This window comes from Oncorhynchus keta, chromosome 26, assembly GCF_023373465.1.
Source record: "Oncorhynchus keta strain PuntledgeMale-10-30-2019 chromosome 26, Oket_V2, whole genome shotgun sequence".
NCBI lineage: Eukaryota > Metazoa > Chordata > Actinopteri > Salmoniformes > Salmonidae > Oncorhynchus > Oncorhynchus keta.
The window spans coordinates 28,571,163-28,592,618 of record NC_068446.1 but is presented as its reverse complement, the minus strand read 5'-3'; the positions used below and the strand labels follow the sequence as shown (position 1 = coordinate 28,592,618).

At 43.3% G+C, this 21,456-nt stretch overlaps 1 protein-coding gene across 1 annotated transcript in view; it reads right to left on the bottom strand.

Moving 5' to 3' along the window:
* Positions 1–5,622: 5,622 nt before the first annotated feature.
* The window catches only part of LOC118371587 (ubiquitin-conjugating enzyme E2 R2-like), a 36,625-nt gene continuing 20,791 nt past the window's right edge, over positions 5,623–21,456 (bottom strand). The window contains exons 3-5 of the mRNA XM_035757106.2: positions 18,049–18,146; positions 8,135–8,269; positions 5,623–7,937 (exon numbers count right to left, since the gene is read on the bottom strand). Of these exons, the coding sequence (XP_035612999.1) occupies positions 7,715–7,937; positions 8,135–8,269; positions 18,049–18,146 (456 nt within the window). The 3' untranslated portion in view covers positions 5,623–7,714. The remainder of the gene's footprint in view (positions 7,938–8,134; positions 8,270–18,048; positions 18,147–21,456) is intronic.

The following is a 21,456-nucleotide window of genomic DNA, read 5'->3' as shown; positions in this document are numbered from 1 at the left end:
GTAAATGTGATCTGCATAACATACCAATACCAATTGACATACTGTACCTTTGTATGCGTTCTCTTCTGTATACCTGCAGACAGACACAAAAATGAGTCATCTGCACCCAATACAGATAGCTTTCAACATATTCTTATAGCCTACATATTGTTACCACTTTGTTGATTGATATCCATTGAATTGTGTCCATTTTCTGTCATAGAAAGATTTGCACAAATATGAAAAGATAGATGGTATCATCAGAAAACAATATACATTTTGATCATACAAGGGACAAACCTTACCTTACATCGAGGAGATCTTTACATTTTTCAGTTAAGTGCCTGCACCTGCTATCCTTTCAAATTCAAATCCACATTTTTCAGTTGAGCAGTCAAGTTCCTGCAAGAACCCCCACCAACTAAGGATTTTTCTCGATGAACCCCACCTCCTATGGGGTTCTTGGAAGAACCTTTTGGGGGCGGATTTCAGTGCCAAGAACCCTATGGTTCTTCAAAGAACTTTGAGGATCGTAGGAGAACCCCTGTTGAACCCCTAACTTTTAGAGCATATAGGATGACAAACATCTTAGCTTTTGACTATCATTGTATGCTTTGCTGCAACCATGTCAAACCGTTACAGTCCATTGCCAGTGTAATTTTTATGACATAACCCAGCTAATTTATTATGGATTGCAGAACTCTTACCAAGTCACTTGGTAAAACACTGTTTAAGGTCCTTGAGATGATCACAGTCTTGTGTACAGCAATCTGATTTTCATGCAAATATTCTAAAATCCACATCAAAACAATATGCACATTTTCCAACCAGAGATGTTTCCATCAAATTGACTTGTTGCAAATTTTTATTTGTAATGAGTGTCAATGAATGAATGATCCTTTTGAGATCTCTCTCTCTCTCAGGAGGTAGGATGGGGGATTTACAGGGGTCCTGGGGTAGCAGGTCGCTACTGTAGCTCAAAGGAGCTCCACTTTGCCTGGGGGTTTCCAGGGGGTTTCAGGAAACAGGATGGGGGATCAAAAGAAGATCTGCTATGCGTGATGACGTAGGGTACAGAAAATACTGTATATTTTTGCGTTTAAATTACCAATACACGTTAAATATTTTTTTCCCCAACTCAACTGATGGCTTTCTCACAAAAAACGGTTGCGTTATATAGTGTGTGCCACTGATATTATGCGCTCTAGCCAACAGCACTCATACTGTATTTTCATCTGTAGCCTAAAAAACCGCAAGTTTTCCCAACGAGTCGTAGTGGGAGGACCACGTAACATGTCATCGCGTGACTCCCAAGTTTACTTCGAATTGATGGTTGTATATATATCGTTTCCACCGACATTTCTCGCATAATTAATTTTGCCGAAGCACAGCACTTGTTGTTGAAGTTTGTGTGCTGCATAGAGGACGGCTCCATTCACCCTCACAGACAGACACAACGGCTGGGGAGTCAACAGAGGCATTACACGTCACACAGTCCATTTTTATGATTTTTTTATTGTTGTTACCATATCTCTCTCTCTTCCCCATCAATTGCCTTTGAGAACAAGCTTAGCATATCCCGACATACAGTAAGGCACGACGTTTCCCCCTACCACCCACAACACACAGGCACATGTACGCACACGTCAGACTTATATAATTAACACACACAGAAACACCATATGGAAGGAGCACTTTTCACCTCTCCAATCTGTGACAGTTCATTTCATATGAGGAAAGGACTGACACACGGACCACCACCCACCAGGCCCTACTCTTCTCCCTCCAGTCTAACAGCCGGACTATGGTATAGAGCTGTGATTCAGGGCCTCTCATATGGAGCTCTGTAGCAGTCAGCCATTGAGAGGTGAGAACATATGACTCACAAGGACCAGACCTCCATCCACCACTCAGTCACACACAGGGCAGAGCGCAGGTCCGGTGTGGGTGAGTGAGTGGGGGACACTGCAGGGTGGAGAGTGTGTCGCTGGGGAATAGGAGTGATCTGAGAAGACAAAGATGAGCTAAGGCTGAGAAAAAGTGGTCATGATAACTATAGTCTGAAGTACAAAGTGATGGTGATACTGAGGCACAGGTGCTGGTATCTTTGCTACTCTGACATCAGAGGAAAGAGAGTTGTGATTCATTGGATTGTGGCAGATGAAAAACACATTGATGTGAAATGGGGCATCTCCACCAGGGGGTTCTAAGACTTCAAAATGCAAAGTCTGTCAGTCATGTGACTCATGTCTCTCTGTGTGTGTGTCTTCTGAAGTTAGGATATGGTCCAACTGGTCCATTTGATCTCTAATCAGACAAGGATGGGGTCTTCTCCCTCGATGCCCAACAGGTGAGGTAGCCTTTCCAATGACATAGAACCATCAAATAATCAAACTGAAACAGTTTGAGGTTTTAATTTACTATTTGCATACACATTATTTTGGTGTTGTTGCCCACACTACTGCATTAGGAGCCATTTTCTAAGTGAAAGAGAACCACCTGACAACAATTATTTTACATTTGTATATTATTGAACCTTTATTTCACTAGGCAAGTTATGATATGACTATGGTGGAAAGTTAAGGTCAATTGTCGGTAACATTTACTGTTGAATGTAAAGCAGTTTCACTGGGTCAGCAGATTGAAACCATGTGTAAACAGACACTAGTAATCTACTCCCCACTGTTATCTACTCCAGATTCTAGGGAAAGGTAATGTAATGCTGCCCCCTTGAGGAATGAAAACACCAACCTAATAAGAGTTATTTACAGAACCAACATACATTCTCTTATTACAAGGCTATTGTTTGAAGAACCATGTAAGTTTATCGCTCATCCATTTTCGGCATGAAGGCATGTTTGAAAAGCTTAGCTAATGAGAGCATCAGGAAATCCTATAGGTCACCACCACTCTGTATCTTTCAGGGTAACTGCAGGGTATGGATCTCATCTTCAACTTTTCTTGTTGGTTCCAAGTAGAACATCTACTTATTTTTTCTCCGATAGAAATAACATTCTCCATGCACTGTAATCTACACATTGAGAAGAGCTAGGTAAATGAATAAGCCATTTGGATATATAAATCAACAGTTTTCGATCTATTTTACCTTATGATTGCTGGACAGGTGAAAACAGTCATATGGCAGCAAACTGAAGCATATCAACATCACAAGAGTTTGATGGGACCTTAATTGTGGACAATAGGCTCGTGGTAAATGGCTGGAGCAGAATCAATGTAATGGTACCAAATACATCAAACATGGTTTCCATTCGCTCTGTTCCAGCCATTGTGATGAGCCGTCCTCCCCTCAGCAGCCTGATCAACATATCACTGATCAACATGTCACCTTTTCCACATTGAAGTTCATTAAATGCTGACCTTATAACTTGGGATGAAATGTGGAGACCCAAGCTATCGACTTCTGTAGTCATGCGGATATGATGGTACTGAGCCAAACCTACCGAGTTAATTTCATACTGGGCATAGACGTCAATTCAACGTGTATTGCTCGTTGGTTCAACGTAATTTCATTGAAATGACATGGAAACAACATTGATTACGCTATCTGTAGCCACTGTCAGTTATACCCACATACTGTACATGTATAACTGTCACAGACTTCAGTGTTAGTTTACTTACATTTTGCATCATTCCATTACATTGTGAGTTTACCTTTCTTTCCTCTGTCACGTTTGTGTGGTTGTTCCTGAGGATCTCTAGAAATAGTGGATCATACGCCAAAAGTATTTGGACAACCCTTTAAATGAGTGGATTCGGTTATTTCAGACACACCCTTTGCTGCAAAGTGTCATATGATTCCACCTTTCGAACAAGTTAGTTCATCAAATTTCTGCCCTGTGAGAGCTGCCCCAGCCAACTGTACGTGCTGTTATTGTGAAGTGGAAACGTCTAGGAGCAATAATGTCTCAACCGCAAAGTGGTAAGCCACACAAGCTCACAAAACACTAAGGCCGATTGCTGAAGCGCGTAAAAATCATCTGTCCTTGGTTGCAACACTCACTAGCAAGTTCCAAACTGCCTCTGGAAGCAACTTCAGCACAATAACTGTTTGTCGGGAGCTTCATGAAATGTGTTTCCATGGCCGAGCAGCCGCACACAAGCCTAAGATCACCATGCGCAATGCCAAGCGTTGGCACGCCGCCATTGGACTCTGGAGCAGTGGAAACGCGTTCTCTGGAATGATGAATCATGCTTCACCATCTGTCAGTCCGACGGACGAACCTGGCTTTGGCAGATGCCAGGAGAACGCTACCTGCCCCAATGCATAGTTCCGTCTGTAAGGTTTGGTGGGGGAGGAATAATGGTCTGGGGCTGTTTTTCATGGTTCAGGCTCGACCCCTTAGTTACAGTGAAAGGAAATCTTAACGCTACAGCATACAATTACATTCTAGACGATTCTGTGCTTCCAACTTTGTAGCAACAGTTTGGGGAAGGACCAGCATGACAATGTCCCTGTGGAAAAATCACAGTCCATACAGAAATGATTTGTTAAGATCGGTGTGGAAGAACTTGACTGGCCTGCACAGAGCCCTGACCTCAACCCCATCGAACACCTTTGGGATGAATTGGAACGCCGACTGCGAGCCAGGCCTAATCGCCCAACATCAGTGTCTGACCTCACTAATGTTCGTGGCTGAATGGAAGAAAGTCCCTAAAGAAATGTTCCAACATCTAGTGGAAAGCCTTCACAGAAGAGTGGAGGCTGTTATAGCAGCAAAGGTGGGACCAACTCCATATTAATGCCCATGATTTTGGAATGAAATGTTCAAAGAGCAGGTGTTCACATACTTTTGGTGTATCTGATATGCCATACTCTTTTTTTGGCCAGACAGCATCAGATACATGGGCAACAAATACATGTGCTCTGCCTTGGCAACAATGGCAGTATTATTAGCAGCACCTGACTTTTTACTTAAGAAACGTGTTAGCTTGGGTCATTTTTCTATTAAAATTAAATCTTTCTTTCTTATTATTTTCTCAGTCTCGCTCTGATTGTAGCATGGGGGAGCATCAAGCGGAGAATATTTGATTTTTTGCCCAGCTCATGAGGCCCCTTGATGATGTGAGGCCTGAGGCAATTGCCACTACTACCTAATAGTAAGTCTGCCACTGCCTATGAGAATAGTAAGCAAAACAGTTTTACCTCAGTTATCCCTGAGTGATACATCCCCATGGTGTCTGTAAGGGAACACATAGAGAATGTAATAAATAAATGCTATGACACACAATGTGTTCTAAATGATTTATTAACAGTTGCCACATCTCCAACTCTAAAGGCGACTGCATGGTACAGATCTCCGCTTTCCTCATCCACTCTGGGGTCACCTGACCTCTGACATCACAAGGGGTCCGTAACTGAGCAAGTGGCTTCATTCTCTACATTCAACACTCAGGATAAGAGTGAGTAGAGGAATAACAGTCTTACCTCAAGAGTTATCCCTGAGTCATAAATTCCCACAGTGTCTAAGAGAAAATAGGGATGAATAAATAAAGTTCAGAATCTTATTCAAATTATTGTTAGGCAATCAAAATATATTAATAGACCATAAAAAGGATGGATAACTAAGTTCTCATCTGTTAGAATACATTCATTCACTCCTGGTCTAAGAAACATCTCAACGCTCTAATAACAATCTTTATTTAGGTTTTAAATAGATGTACAAAACATTAGAAAAGAAAATACAAACAAGAACAAAAATACATCAAATTATCGTTGAAATCTCCACATGTGCATATTAATATCAAGGTAAAGATTATAAACAGTCTTTGAAGCAGAGGTGATAGGTTTGGGGGACCAGCGTTGAGGAGAACAGTTGTCCACACACACAGTGGTCAGATTCACTCTGAAAAAGTTGGTGGTTTTGTTTTCCTGAGGAATTTTGGTAACAGCCGGGGGTCCCTTGCTGATGCTGCCACCAAAAAAAATGTCTATAGATGGGAAGGTAGGACATTGGGAGGGAAATTACATGATAAAAATCAGCAGCTTCACAAAATTCCAATTGCCCCAAACATTACAGTAAAACAAAATGGGCGTTAATTCACATAACATCTGTATATGGTGAATGTAAAACAGTTCTATGAATTCATGATGATTGGATTGATGTGTACATGCTTCATACTCAAGATGTTAACACAACATAAAAAGTATGAGTGTTCAGTAATCACCTGTTTTTCTCTATTGGAAAACATAGAATACCTGACTGTTTCTGTATCGAAAACAAACGGGTGGTAAATGTACTGATAAGTCCAATGAATAACCCCCATGACATGATGTTTAAAACAAAAAGGCTGAGAATCATTGCACTTGGTACATGTAAGGGGAAAAAAATAGTTGCTAACACCTTAAGTCTGAAGTAAAAGACTACATCAAAAGAACCAAAAGGGGAGCCCTCGGCCCATTCTCAATCATCACAGTTTTTCCCAACTGCACTATGCCGAGCCTGATACCACCCAACATGCTAGTGGGTTGGCTGTTTGACCTGTCCCTAAAATATACTACTGACCTCCCTATCCACATCCCTAGCATCAGCTGGGAAATGCACTTTCCATCTCTAAAACTTAGCATCAAATAGTCATGTTGTAACAATGAATGAACATTTACACACTACTGAAACAGAAATGTGGGGTGGTGTGAATAATGTTCAATAGTTTGTATTTAGTCCGTGTGTAAAATCCTGTGTGATGGAGCTACTCGTTTTACGAGCACTTCTAGTCATGTGAAATGTTTGGGGAAGTGACTGACTGAGGATGTAATCTAAACAAATCAGCCAATTCAAGATGGCTGCTGTGCGAGGCCATCACTGTTGCACAGACTTGCCAGGGGGAGGTGTCTAACTCACTTCTCTCTGCAAAGCATTCCCTGCACTACATTTGAATAAAATAATGAACAACCACCAAAACACCCATATAGACACACATTGAGACACTATCCCTCACTCCCATCTTTAAATGAGCAGTTGAGGTGGCTGGTGTGGAAGGTGTTGGACTTGTGAAAAAGCATGTGGTGGTGATAAGCGTTAGGAGCTGTGTGTTTAACTCGGTTGTTCAGGCCATGGGTAAAGACGCCGAGCTCAGACCATTGCCACTTAACATACCGTAACAAATGTGTATGAAAGGGTGCAAAGGTCTCCGAAAGAGTACATCAGTATTATAACAGCAACCATCTGCAATACACCCATCTCATCATTACAGGCCATCAATTCATTCAGTAAGACTTGGCTTTTGAGCTAAGTTGACCTGAGGCAGACAGGTGAAATGTCAGGGTCCCCTAGCCTCAGCTAGCCTTGTGTGCCAGGAAGGCTGGCTTCACACGGCTGTCAACCAGGTGAGAGGTCACACAGCTAAGATGACCATCACTAGCTCAGGTCTGCCTGCCTCTGTCTGGGTACAGACACTCTACGGGAGACAGAACATTCAAAAGCAAGTGGTAATTGAGAATTGAGTGGCTTCGCCATGAAGAGCAAACCATGTGAATAATATGTAGGTCTAACATTATCTCTCTAACACTCCACTGACCAACAGAAAAATAAAAACACCAGAAACAAATGGACAAACTAACTCCGTAGCTTTTAAATGCATCTGAGTTTAACGTGCAGGTGTGGCTGCACTGCTGTGGGGGGATCTGTAAGGGTGTATACACGAAGGGTGGAGTATGAGTTCAGTTTAAGGGGGGTGTGGTGACAGGGGGGTGAGGAAGGGATGGGGAGGCGGGTCGTCAGGAATCCTCGGTTCCCGAGTCATCTTCATCGTAGCAGCAGTCCTCGCCATCTTCCTCGTCTTCGTCCTCCAAGTCCTCATCGTCATAGTAATCATCGTAGAAGAGGTTGGAGCCCTCGTCTGGGGGTGGGGCACGAGTCCGGACGCAGTACTCTGCCAGGGTGGTTGGCACCTTCACACCGTCCCGCTCAGCATCCGCTTTGGTGGCGTGGACCTGTTTCCTGTTAAGAGAGACAGTGGAGCGACAAAGGGTGAACTGTGGAAGTGGTACAGGGTATACCTGATGGTTTGAATGTACCCTGTTCTCACCCTTGATGTGTCCATGGGTGCGCATGTGTCCACCTAACTGATGATCTCGTCGCTCTTTCTGTGCCTGGCCATCATCTGTGTGTGTGTGTGTGATTGTATGTGTGCCCACCTGATAATCTCTGTGAACTCTCTGTCCTTGCCCTTGCTGTCCCTCCACTTGCGGTACATGACGGAGGCGTCCACATTGGCCGGGGAGGATGTGTTAGGCTCGTTGAGCAGAGAGATGACACTCAGAAGGATCGTCCTGAGGGAGGGAGGGAGATATGGCGAGAGAGTGAGAAGAAATGGAGAAAGAGAAAGGGATAGAGTGAAGGAGGAAGGGATAGAGTGAAGGAGGAAGGGATAGAGTGATAGTGAAGGAACCGAGAGAAAAAGAGTGGTCATGAGCTCCTGAGTTCTTCTGAAAATAAATTGAATTAAAAGTTGGATAAATGTAGAAAAATTTGGATTTTTTCATAAAGACTTGTATACAGGATACTACCCTCTACATCAAAACCTTAAATCCAAATTCCATACCTAAAACCTTTATTTTGGACAGAATTACCTGAATGGATTATTACTATGAAGGACTATCAGGAAAAAACTTCTAACAAACCAAAACCTGCAGAAGAAACACCAGAAACCTGAAAATTCCATCCAACACAAGAATGAGTGAGTTTTGTTCAGTCTGAACCTCCTTCTGAAGTCAAAAAGTAAAATACTATTTCTAGGTAATTTTGTTATATAAAGCTTAGTAAACAAGGCTACTAAGATACCAAGACTGGCTGCACTCCGGACTGAGGTGAGAGAACTTGAGGAGGGAGAGGAACAGCTAACAGCAGTGAAGGAGGAGGGAGAGGAACAGCTAACAGCAGTGAAGGAGGAGGGAGAGGAACATCTAACAGCAGTGAAGGAGGAGGGAGAGGGACATCTAACAGCAGTGAAGGAGGAGGGAGAGGGACATCTAACAGCAGTGAAGGAGGAGGGAGAGGAACAGCTAACAGCAGTGAAGGAGGAGAGAGGAACATCTAACAGCAGTGAAGGAGGAGAGAGGAACATCTAACAGCAGTGAAGGAGGAGAGAGGAACATCTAACAGCAGTGAAGGAGGAGGGAGAGGAACACAAGGCACAGCCAACAGCAGTGAAGGAGGAGGGAGAGGGACATCTAACAGCAGTGAAGGAGGAGGGAGAGGAACATCTAACAGCAGTGAAGGAGGAGGGAGAGGAACAGCTAACAGCAGTGAAGGAGGAGGGAGAGGAACAGCTAACAGCAGTGAAGGAGGAGGGAGAGGAACATCTAACAGCAGTGAAGGAGGAGAGAGGAACATCTAACAGCAGTGAAGGAGGAGGGAGAGGAACACAAGGCACAGCCAACAGCAGTGAAGGAGGAGGGAGAGGAACACAAGGCACAGCCAACAGCAGTGAAGGAGGAGGGAGAGGAACACAAGGCACAGCCAACAGCAGTGAAGGAGGAGGGAGAGGAACACAAGGCACAGCAAACAGCAGTGAAGGAGGAGGGAGAGGAACACAAGGCACAGCAAACAGCAGTGAAGGAGGAGGGAGAGGAACACAAGGCACAGCCAACAGCAGTGAAGGAGGAGGGAGAGGAACACAAGGCACAGCCAACAGCAGTGAAGGAGGAGGGAGAGGACATCTAACAGCAGTGAAGGAGGAGGGAGAGGAACACATGGCACAGCAAACAGCAATGAAGGAGGAGGGAGAGGAACACAAGGCACAGCAAACAGCAGTGAAGGAGGAGGGAGAGGAACACAAGGCACAGCCAACAGCAGTGAAGGAGGAGGGAGAGGAACACAAGGCACAGCCAACAGCAGTGAAGGAGGAGGGAGAGGGACATCTAACAGCAGTGAAGGAGGAGGGAGAGAAACACATGGCACAGCAAACAGCAATGAAGGAGGAGGGAGAGGAACACAAGGCACAGCAAACAGCAGTGAAGGAGGAGGGAGAGGAACACAAGGCACAGCCAACAGCAGTGAAGGAGGAGGGAGAGGAACACAAGGCACAGCCAACAGCAGTGAAGGAGGAGGGAGAGGAACACAAGGCACAGCAAACAGCAGTGAAGGAGGAGGGAGAGGAACACAAGGCACAGCAAACAGCAATGAAGGAGGAGGGAGAGGAACACAAGGCACAGCAAACAGCAATGAAGGAGGAGGGAGAGGAACACAAGGCACAGCCAACAGCAGTGAAGGAGGAGGGAGAGGAACACAAGGCACAGCAAACAGCAGTGAAGGAGGTGGTGAGAAAGCTGAGGTGTGACAGAGAGCAGGACACTCCCCCAGAGAAACCAGCAGAACAGCCCACCTCAAACTCGGACCACAATGGGACAGGGAAAACAGGAACCCACCAACCCAATACCCTCCTAACAGCCCCCCTGTCCCCCAGCCACAAACAACCTGATGTCCCAGCAGGAAAGGGTGGCCACAGCACTCAAGGGAGTGATTGAAAAAGCTTCTTCCACTTTCCCCAATGCACACGTGGTTATCCCCACCCTACTACCATGAAAAAACATTCACCTTGCCACCATACAGCGCGTGAATGCAAGCATTTCCCGGGATTGTGCCTCAAAATCTAATGTCTACCTTGCCCACCAGTCCACCCTGGACTTAAACAGCCTTTACGACCAGGTCCACCTATACAAGGCAGCAATTCCAACTTCTGCCAGGACCCTGAAGGACGTCACCCTCAACCACAGCCCAAGCATCTCACAAAGAAGCAAAAGACAACCCGCCCAGACCAGCGAGACACCCTCCAAATTTCTCAAAAAAGTATGATCTTTGTCCCCATGTGTAGTTGCAAACCGTAGTCTGGCTTTTTTTAATGGCAGTTTTGGAGCAGTGGCTTCTTCCTTGCTGAGCAGCCTTTCAGGTTATGTCGATATAGGACTTGTTTTACTGTGGATATAGATACATTTGTATCGGTTTCCTCCAGCATCTTCACAAGGTCCTTTGCTGCTGTTCTGGGATTGATTTGCACTTTTCGAACCAAAATACGTTCATATCTATGTAAGTACGTTCATTTTTAATGCATCTCCTTCATGAGCGGTATGACGGCTGCGTGGACCAATGGTGTTTATACCTGCATACTATCGTTTGTACAGATGAACGTGGTACCTTCAGGCATTTGGAAATTGCTCCCAAGGATGAACCAGACTTGTGGAGGTCTACAATTTTTTTTTCTGAGGTCTTGGCTGATTTCTTTTAATTTTCCCATGATGTCAAGCAAAGAGCCACTGAGTTAAGGTAGGCCTGAAATACATCCACATGTACACCTCCAATTGACTCAAATGATGTCAATTAGCCTATAAAGCCATGACAATTTTCTGTAATTTTCCAAGCTGTTTAAAGGCACAGTCAACTTAGTGTATGTAAACCTCTGACCCACTGGAATTGTGATACAGTGAATTATAAGTGAAATAATCTGTATGTAAACAGTTGTTGGAAAAATTACTTGTATCATGCACAAAGTAGATGTCCTGACCGACTTGCCAAAACTATAGTTTGTTAACAAGAAATTTGTGGAGTGGTTGAAAAACAAGTTAATGACTCCAAGCGAAGTGTATGTAAACTTCCGACTTCAACTGTATATCCCCCCCAATAGAATCCCTATACTTTAACGATGACAGCATCACCATCCTAAAGGGTGAGATCAACCATTTCCAGGCTCAGGGACATGTACTAGTCTGTGGCGACCTAAATGCCAGAACTGGACAATAACCTGACACTCACTCATTATTCCCTTCCAAATTATGCCCCCCTAGAGACAACTAGGGTTGAACATTTTGGGAAATATTCAGAGGTGGAAACTTTCCATGGGAATTAACAGGAATATATGGGAATTAACGGAAATGTATGCAAATTAATTAATACCATTTAAATGCAGATGTTTTTTGCATTGGATATATTTACCATATCACATGGAGACAGAAACATAAACATTTTACCTTATAAGTAGACAATTGCAAATGATTAAATCCTTCCAATAGAAATAGAAACAATTTAGTTACAAATTGAACTTTAAATTAGTTGCCTCTTCACATGGGATGACTTCACTGAACAGCAAATGGGAATATTGAATGATCCCCAATGATCCATAGTGTCTCCAAAAAAACATTTACAACATACATCTGTAAAATGATAGTCTAGAAACTAAAGTTTTGGTTGTCTTCCTCTCAGGCTTCCATGTCTTCTCCCTGGACCTCCTCAATGTCCACCTCTTAAACATCAGACTGAGGGCTCATCTTCACTTTCCAAACTTGTTGAGGATGGCTTGTTGTCAGGCTCAAAAAGCCTCAAATTTGCCCGGATAGCCACCTATTTTTCAACCCTTGCATTGGTCAGCAAGTTGCGTGCGTGTTCCCATACAAGGACCAGTTGCGCTCTGAGGTGGCTGATGTTGGTGGGATTTGGAGGACGGAGGCAACAAAGGAAAGAGCCTCAGATCCACAAAGTCCCTTCGACCAGATGGCTGATGAGATATATTTTGGCACGACTGCCATATTGCATCTCCATCCCAAAGCCCTTGCATGGAAGTGTACTTCGCCAGACTGCCAAGAACCTTGCCCTCATCCAGGCCAAGGTGGCGGGACACGGTATTGATGACACCATAGGCCTTGTTGATCTCTGCACCACAGGATGCTCTTGCAAGCATACTTGGGGTCCAACATGTACGCTGCGGCGTGTATGGGCTTCAGGCAGAAATCTTCACGCTTTTTGATGTATTTCAGAACTGCAGTTTCCTCTGCTTGGAGCAACAGTGAAGTGGGCAGGGCAGTACGGATTTCTTCTCTTACATCTGCAAGCCAAGTCTGAACATCAGACAGGATGGCATTGTCTCCCTCAATCCGTGCAATGGCAACTGCTATAGGTTTTAGGAGTTTCAGGCTGCTTACCACTCTCTCCCAAAATACATCATCCAGGAGGATCCTATTGATGGGGCTGTCCGTATTGGCAGACTGTGATATGGCCACTTCTCGGAGAGACTTCATCCCCTCCAGGAGACTGTCAAACATGATGACAACACCACCCCAATGGGTGTTGCTGGGCAGCTTCAATGTGGTGCTCTTATTCTTCTCACTTTGCTTGGTGAGGTAGATTGCTGCTATAACTTGATGACCCTTCACATACCTGACCATTTCCTTGGCTCTTTTGTAGAGTGCATTCGTTGTTTTCAGTACCACTATGTCCTTGAGGAGCAGATTCAATGCATGAGCAGCACAGCCAATGGGTGTGATGTGAGTGTATGACTCCTCCACTTTACACCAAGCAGCCTTCATGTTCGCAGCATTTTGTGTTACCAGTGCAAGTACCTTCTGTGGTCCAAGGTCATTTACGACTGCCTTCAGCTCATCTGCAATGTAGAGACCGGTGTATCTGTTGTGCCTTGTGTCTGTGCCCTTGTAGAATACTGGTTGAGGGCTGGAGATGATTTAGTTAATTATTCCTTGCCCATGAACATTTGACCACCTATCGGAGATGATTGCAATACAGTCTGCTTTCTCTATGATTTGCTTGACCTTCACTTGAACTCTGCATCCAGAAAATTAGTAGATAAAGCATGTCTGGTTGGAGGGGTGTATGCTGGGGGAAGAAAATGCAGAAATCTCTTCCAATACACATTGCCTGTGAGCTTCAGAGGTGAACCAGTTGAAGACGCAGGTCGAGCAAGACATTCATCAGCATTTTTCTGACTACGTTCCTCCATTGAGTCAAAATAACTTCTGATTCCAGGAGGACCATGAGCCATTGCTATCGATAAGGTGTCTGATTCATCATTTTCACCTTGAATAGAAGTAGAGGAACTTTTGTCAGATGTTGCTTGTTGTGCGCACTGAGGGAACTTCATGCACTTGGCCAGATGTGAAATGGAGAGTTGAAAATAAAAGAGAAGGCAAGAAATGTAATGCGAACTGGTAAAAGAGGATGATAGCAGTGCCGACTATGATGATTATGAAGAGCTATACAAATTCGACAGTCACAAGATGGGGACTTCAAATAGGCCTATGGCACATAAAGGGAACTGTAGTCTACTGTTCAGGATGTTGAATACTGACTTGTATCACGTGTGACCCGTCTGTGTTCAGATTAGTTGAATGGAACCTGAAAACTGGAAACTGACTCTAGGTCTATTATACCTCTCACATAGCCTTAATATTAACTCCTGCATAATTAAGCATTTCTTGCAGTAAAATGATACACCAAATGTAGGCAAAATTTTGACTCAGGAGTGGAGAAATATGATTTTTCAGCATCTGAATGCACAGTTAGATATGTCTTTAGAGGTGCCATCTTTATCAGTATCATAAAAACTGATAGTATTTTTCAAACACAAAATATGTTTGAGACTACCTGAAATCTACAGCGCATTTTCTATATTAGCGAGATAGGGTTGGGTGCGGGCATCAGATTTTCACTTTATCACATATAGATAGGTAGTTGCAGATGGGTTATTAGCAATTGCGGGCAGATGAACAGAGCGTCTGCTAAATGACTTAAATGTAAATGTAAAAATGAACAGCCTACCCGAGTAACACTAGTTGCCGTTAATGTGCTCCCCATTGAGTAGACCATCACTGTGACATCTAGATGGTTACTAATATTAGTTATTTCTTGTGTAGTCTGCCACTCTACTTGAAATATAATCCTGGGAGGGAAAAACCATTGACCACGTTACAAGCTACCGCCGGCGACACCGTGAAACAGCTGCCAAGTGGAAAGCATTAGCACCGGCTTGCCTTGTCGTCATGCTAACTGAGGGCAGTAACGTTAGTTAATTGGCATGTCACAGTGACATCCATATGAACACCAGCTAGCGGTCTTCACAGATGAATGGGTAAACGTTAGCTTAAAGTAAATTTGCTGTCATCGCCTAGGGACTAGCTAACTAACCTAACTCTCTAACTACGAAAACCTCCAAATCACATGCCGAGAAAATGTACATTTCTGTGTCACTTCCATCTGCAGCTGTATACCATCTATTCATAACCAACCTTTTCACACCTGTGGTCTCTCTCTGGCAGTGTTGTGTTTGAGACCACCTAAAGAGAGACCGATTCAAGACTAAGTCAAGACCAGAAATATACAAATTCAAGACCATGATTGTCATTTTGTCAAACCACCTCCATAAGAGTTCAAAATGTCCAGTATTTCTGTATTCATATTTCAGAACAACATATAGATAGATTCTTTAGACATTTTAAATAGTGAAAAAAAAAATCCATGCTGAGGAAAAAGAGCCACTCTACAAATTATTACTAACCCAAACACAGTGTGGTACAATTGGCCTTCTACGCCTTCAGAGAAGGGCTAAGGATTAATAACATGATAATAACATAATAAAAATAATATTTTCAATTATGTTCTGATCTAATTGCATCAGTTTTTGTTGGAAAAGAAAGGGTTAACATTGAAAATAATAAAATATTCAATCAGGATTTTCCTTTGCTGGTCTCTGGGGAGATAAATCTGGCTAGGTAAGTGTTGGAGGAAATTATGGTTGAAATGACTAATTATGTATACATTCCAGTCAGAACTGACTAGTCCAAATGTTATAATGTACTGTACATATGAATTTTCTCTCTTGCTCCCTTTCCCAATTGTATATAGTGTAGTCAGGAATTTAGTAACAATGAAGGTCTGTTCCTTAGTTCATTCATTTGTACAATCTCCAGGTGGCAGGAACAGACCATCTCCAGACTGTCTAGAATGCTGATTTATACTGTCTGACCTTGACTTTAGGCATGGAGCGAAAACTCGAGAAACTATAGGGCCTCTAAGAAAACGGTGACGTCATTTTCAGTTTATAACCTGTAGAAAAATGTGTATGTGTTAGTACTCTCTTGAATTAAACGCTGTTACCTGGCTTTTAAGACTGGTCTCGATCTACTTCATGCATAATTAATGAACTTACAAATCATTAATGAAATAGAAAGAGTGCGAATTTGGTTTTGGCTACAAAACATATAGGAATTTAAAATTCCACTAACAGTAAGTCAGCCATCAGCTAGGCAATCAGAAGCTAGATAAAGGCATCTGCCATTCAACTGCATTAGGGAAACATTTTGGAATGACAGTGGAATCAACCAATCACATTTTGACTTAAAAGGTGGGACAGTTTTTTACCAAAACGTATGGAAACTTGCCCCTTCTAGCTTTTGTTGTTGGCTCGTTTGCATTGGCTGCAGCAGGTGAAATCAAAGAGTTTGTTGATCATTTGTTAGCTTCTCCCTTTTCAAGAATAACTTTCAACAAGAAGTTAAGTTTCAAATTATCATCTGGTGAGTGGAACTGTGTTTCTTATTGCAGCACGCTTCCTGTTAGCCATTCCTTTGAAAATAACTTGTGTGTGTAACATTGCATTTAAAAGTGGAACTGACAGGAAGAACGACATTATTTAAAAAATTCTGACAAGTGACCACTTAGATATGGTCATTTTCAAGATTTCATGAATTCATAGAATGTTTGGGAATTACATATGCTAAGGCATTTGTGAAAATTCTATAGCAAAATATAGTGGGAAAGCAGATGTGCATTTTCACAATTAATAGACTCTGCAGTAAATAAAACCGAATAAAAACATTGTCTCGTCCAGGACCAGAGTCGACACAGACCGGTGAGCTATAGCCAATCAGAGTTATAGTTGGCCTTTATACAAACAAGCTATTTTCCAAACGGACCTGCCATCATTCACTTTGAATTGGACTGTGTTTACAGGCAGTTGCAACAGTGTGACTTTAGATCATTATAATGTATTTGCCAAAAGCCACAAAATAAACCTGAATGGATTTGTGCAAATATGTAAATACAACAACAGTCCACAACAATGCTTAAACCACATCAATCTGATTGGGAGGGCCTGTCAGGGCCTGGTTCCCCAGTGGGTGTGGCCTCTTGTCCACCCAGGTCCATCCATGATGCAAACAGCTCATGATGACAATTGTGCATCATAAATAGCCTACTAACCAACACTTTGGACTAAACTTTTTCAATAGCTAGTTTGCATACCCACTGTTGTCTTAGTTAGAATTTACTGGTAGATATATGTCGAAACGTTTTTCCTACCCTACCGGTTACCGATGTCATTCTTCTGTGAGCTGCTCCATGCCAAAACCAGTTGAGTGCTGCACACTCTCGCTGCCTAGAGATGATATTCTGCTGAAACTTGGATGTGTGCGGTGCGCGCATGCAAATATATTTCACGTGCTTTGTGATTGTGTAGGCTACTTTGTGCATGATTTCTCCATTGTACTACATAATTGATAAATTGTATACCTTCACTACACTACTTTGATACGCATCAGTAGGGGTTAAGTAGTAAGTGATACCCTCCACTACACCACTGGCCCTTTGTGTTTTACAAAAAGTGCACTCTCCTACATGATATGGTATTATGGTTGCTGTCCTTTCAGAATCACCAACCTGTTACACACTGAAGGCCTACAGGTTCACCACTGTGCAAACATGTATAAAATAGATATAAAGGGTTTTAAGATACTGTATTAATGTTTCAAGAAAAGAGTGTATATATTTGGCCTGGCGAAGCAGTTTTATGCGTTCCCTGAATGGAAGCTGATAATTGAGTATTTTTTACTCCGCTCTTGGCTGGTCTCGGGAAGAAATTATGAGTCCTCACTGTCTGAGACCTAGTCAAGAGAGTACAAATGTATCCAGACGGAAACACTCAATATGTGGTCTCGGGACCACTACAACACTGCTCTATGGGCAAAGACGTGTGAGGCCATTTGTATTTACAGTAGTTGCTGCGCCACAGAGGAGACCCAATGTAGTAATTATGTATCCTGCTGTGTGTGGAGTGAGTGAGAGAGAGAAAGAGAAAAAAATGAAGACAATGGAAAGTAAGATTAAATGTGTAAAAAGTATGTGAATCAAGTGAAAATGTATTATAGATTTTGTTTTATGTTTGATAAATTCCATATTTATACTAATAGTCAACCATAAATCAAAGATGGGGAGAATGGGTTGAGTGAGAGAATTATCATTGTGTGAGGGAAAGGTGTGGTGCATAGAGTACCTGACATTCTGTGTCGGGTTCCATCTCTCAGAGGGCAGCTCTCCGCTCTGGGGGTCGTCCACTGGGGGGTGCAGGATGGAGATACACACGTCCCCGTTCTACAGGAACACAAACAGGTCAGTTACCAGCAATACATTTGTGACACTGCCACATATCTAACAGTGTGCAAATCAAGAAAATGTCTCAGGATGAGATGCAAACCCTTCTGCCAAATGGTCCCATTCATGAACTACAGCTAGGCTCCGAGCCTGAGGACATGAACCAACAGCACTCGGGTGTCCCTATCCAAATTACGCCCATCTTTGGTTCATTCGTCACAATGAGAAATCCTGTGGGGGAAATAACTTTATTGCTCAGCTCACTGTATATCTCAGACCATGAAGAGGAAGGGGAAAGCGGGATGAACAGAGTGAAGAGCCACCAAAATCAGCCTACTCTGTTGGTCAGTAATAATCTTTATAAATGACTAACCACAGTTAATGGTCTTGTGGATGATTTTAAGAAGTCATTGGTGAGTGCCATTAATAGAGAGGAAAGCATGAGAGGCTATGTCAATGGAAAAATTGACGAAATGGAGAACCACAAAGGATTCCATAAACAACAGGAACAAGGGGTGTTTGAATGCATCTTGAGGAGAGATGAGAAATGGAAAAATGAGGTGCACAAACTCAATGTTCTCAAACAAAGGACCAGCCAGGAGCTGGTGGATGGCAGAAAATAATAAAATCACCACCTGGGTGAAGCTCAGAGGCATTCCAAGTAGCATTTTCTGCCAACTGACTACTTAACAGAGGTAGAGAAGAAACTAAGAGATATGGTTCAACTTCCAACTCAGTCTTTGAGGGACTTTGCTTATGATTTCCGGGCATTTTGTTTGAAGTGGAAGCCTAACATCACAGAACCAGAGCTGGAGAGAAAAGTTCTCAACTGTAACCCTCGGGTGGCCGTCTGCTTCAGAGGAACAGTGGGGGTCAGGAATTTCCAATATGAAGCGGTACTTGATACAAGTTGTACTTTCACCCTGATGCAGGAAAGCCTCTGGCAGAAAATCACATGTCCAGGAGAGCAGTTGTGTGAGAACCAAAGTTCTCCCCTGGCAGATGGGAAAGTGCATGGTGCTTTGGAAAAAGTTCAGCTCCTTTACAACTGGCATAAACAGCATGTGGTCATTGGAAATGTTCGTCTTAGACCATTTGGCGTTTCCTATTATCTTTAGTCTTGACTTCCTCACCAAGACAAAAACCATAATAGACCTTGGGGAAAATAAGTATGGGGTGTGGAATCAAAGAAAATACTTTTATTTATTTTTTCCTTTGAGGCTCAAGCCCAGTGAGGTCATACCCGGGAAACAAGAGCACGAAAATATGGAACAACAACCCAAGTACACGTTGTGGCCAAACGTTTCGAGAATGACACAAATATTAATTTCCACAAAGTTTGCTGCTTCAGTGTCTTTAGATATTTTTGTCAGGTGTTACTATGGAATATTAATAATAATTACAAGCATTTCACAAGTGTCGAAGGCTTTTATTGACAATTACATGAAGTTGATGCAAAGAGTCAATATTTGCAGTGTTGGCCCTTCTTTTTCAAGACCTCTGCAATCCACCCTGGCATGCTGTCAATTAACTTCTGGGCCACATCCTGACTGATGGCAGCCCATTCTTGCATAATCAATGCTTGGAGTTTGTTAGAATGTGTGGGTTTAAGTTTCCTCACTGACATGATGTCAGCTGGTCCTTTTGTGGCAGGGCTGAAATGCAGTGGAAATGTTTTGTGGGGATTCAGTTCATTTGCATGGCAAAGAGGAATTTTGCAATTCATCTGATCACTCTTCGTAACATTCTGGAGTATATGCAAATTGCCATCATACAAACTAAGGCAGGGAACTTTGTGAAAATTAATACCTGTGTCATTCTCAAAACTTTTGACCACGACCGTACATGGCTGTGCCTACTACACCCCCGACAATCCTAGAAGATCCAGTGTTCTGCTCTTTTCTCCAACTTGCAGTCAGAGGTTTAATTCCTCTTCCAATCACGGCCCTGTGTGTTCTGGTCGACTGGGGAACACCACGGTTGAGGCACACAAGATCTACACCAAAGACAAAGTCTCAGTCATAGGACTAGGGACTACAGAGTGTCACCCTACAAGAGAAATATTATTGTAGATAAAGTGGAAGAAATGGGACAAAATCCTTGAGCCTTCACAATCTGCTTGGGCTGCTCCTGTAGTGCTGGTGGGGAAACCGGATGGTTCCCAGAGGTCCTGCACTGACTTCAGGGGGATGAATGCAAAAACGCACAAGGATGCTTATCCTTTGCCCATCATGTACAACCTCCTGGAGTCTACATGGAGCTACTGGTTTCATTGCCGTGGATCTGAAGTCAGGGTATTGTCAAGTAGCAATGGTTGAGGAGAGAAAGGCCAAGACAGCGATCATCACTCAGATAGGCCTTTATCAGTTCAAAGCGATGCCGTTTGGACTTCAGAACGCCAGTGCTACCTTCCAGAGCCTTATGGAGAAAGTTCTGGGGAACCTGAGAGGGCAGATCTGTGTTGTCTACATTCTGTTATATGACTGTGTTCTCTCCCAACCCAGAGCAACCTGTGAAAGACTTGGAGGCTGTGTTCTCAATGCTTCATGACGCTAAGGTATTCAAAGACCAGCTGAAGTTCTTGAGTCACATTGTGAGAGGTGTTGAGACAGATCCGGCCATAATGACAGTGATGACGGACTATCCGGTTCTACAGGACCTCAAAAGTCAACACAGATTTCTTGAGCTGGTAAGCCTGGTATTTCAAATTCATTCCCCACTTTGCAGATGTAGCATCCCCTCTGAATCGGCTTAAGGGAAAGGAAGTGGTCTGGAAATGGATTGAATGAGTACCAGAATAATTTTAAGCATTTGGAGCAGGCTCTTGTTAATGCACCAGTGTTGGCTCAGCCAGACCTATCGCAGACATTCCAAGTCCAAACAGATGCCAGTGATGTAGATTCTGTGTGGTCCTCACTCAACTGACGGAAGGTGGAGAAAGAGTCATTGCATATGCCTCACAGAATTAAAGTAGCTGAACGCAACTTGTCAACATCAGAGAAGGAGTGCCTCACAGTGGTGTGGGCAATAGAAAATGGGAGGCATTATGTTGAGGGGGTTGAGTTGGATGTATTTAATGATCACTCGGCACTTACATGGGTGTTCAACAGCCCCAAAATGTCTTCCAGGCTCACACGCTGGATGTTGCGCCTCCAGGAATTCCAGTTCAGATTGAATTACCGGAATGGGCATCAGAACATTGTTCCTGATGCTCTGTCCAGAGCAGTGGCTCCAGCAGCAAGCCAAGTAGCATACGGTGCAGACACCACCACTCAAAGCCTCTGCATTCTTCCCACCTCTATTGCTGAAA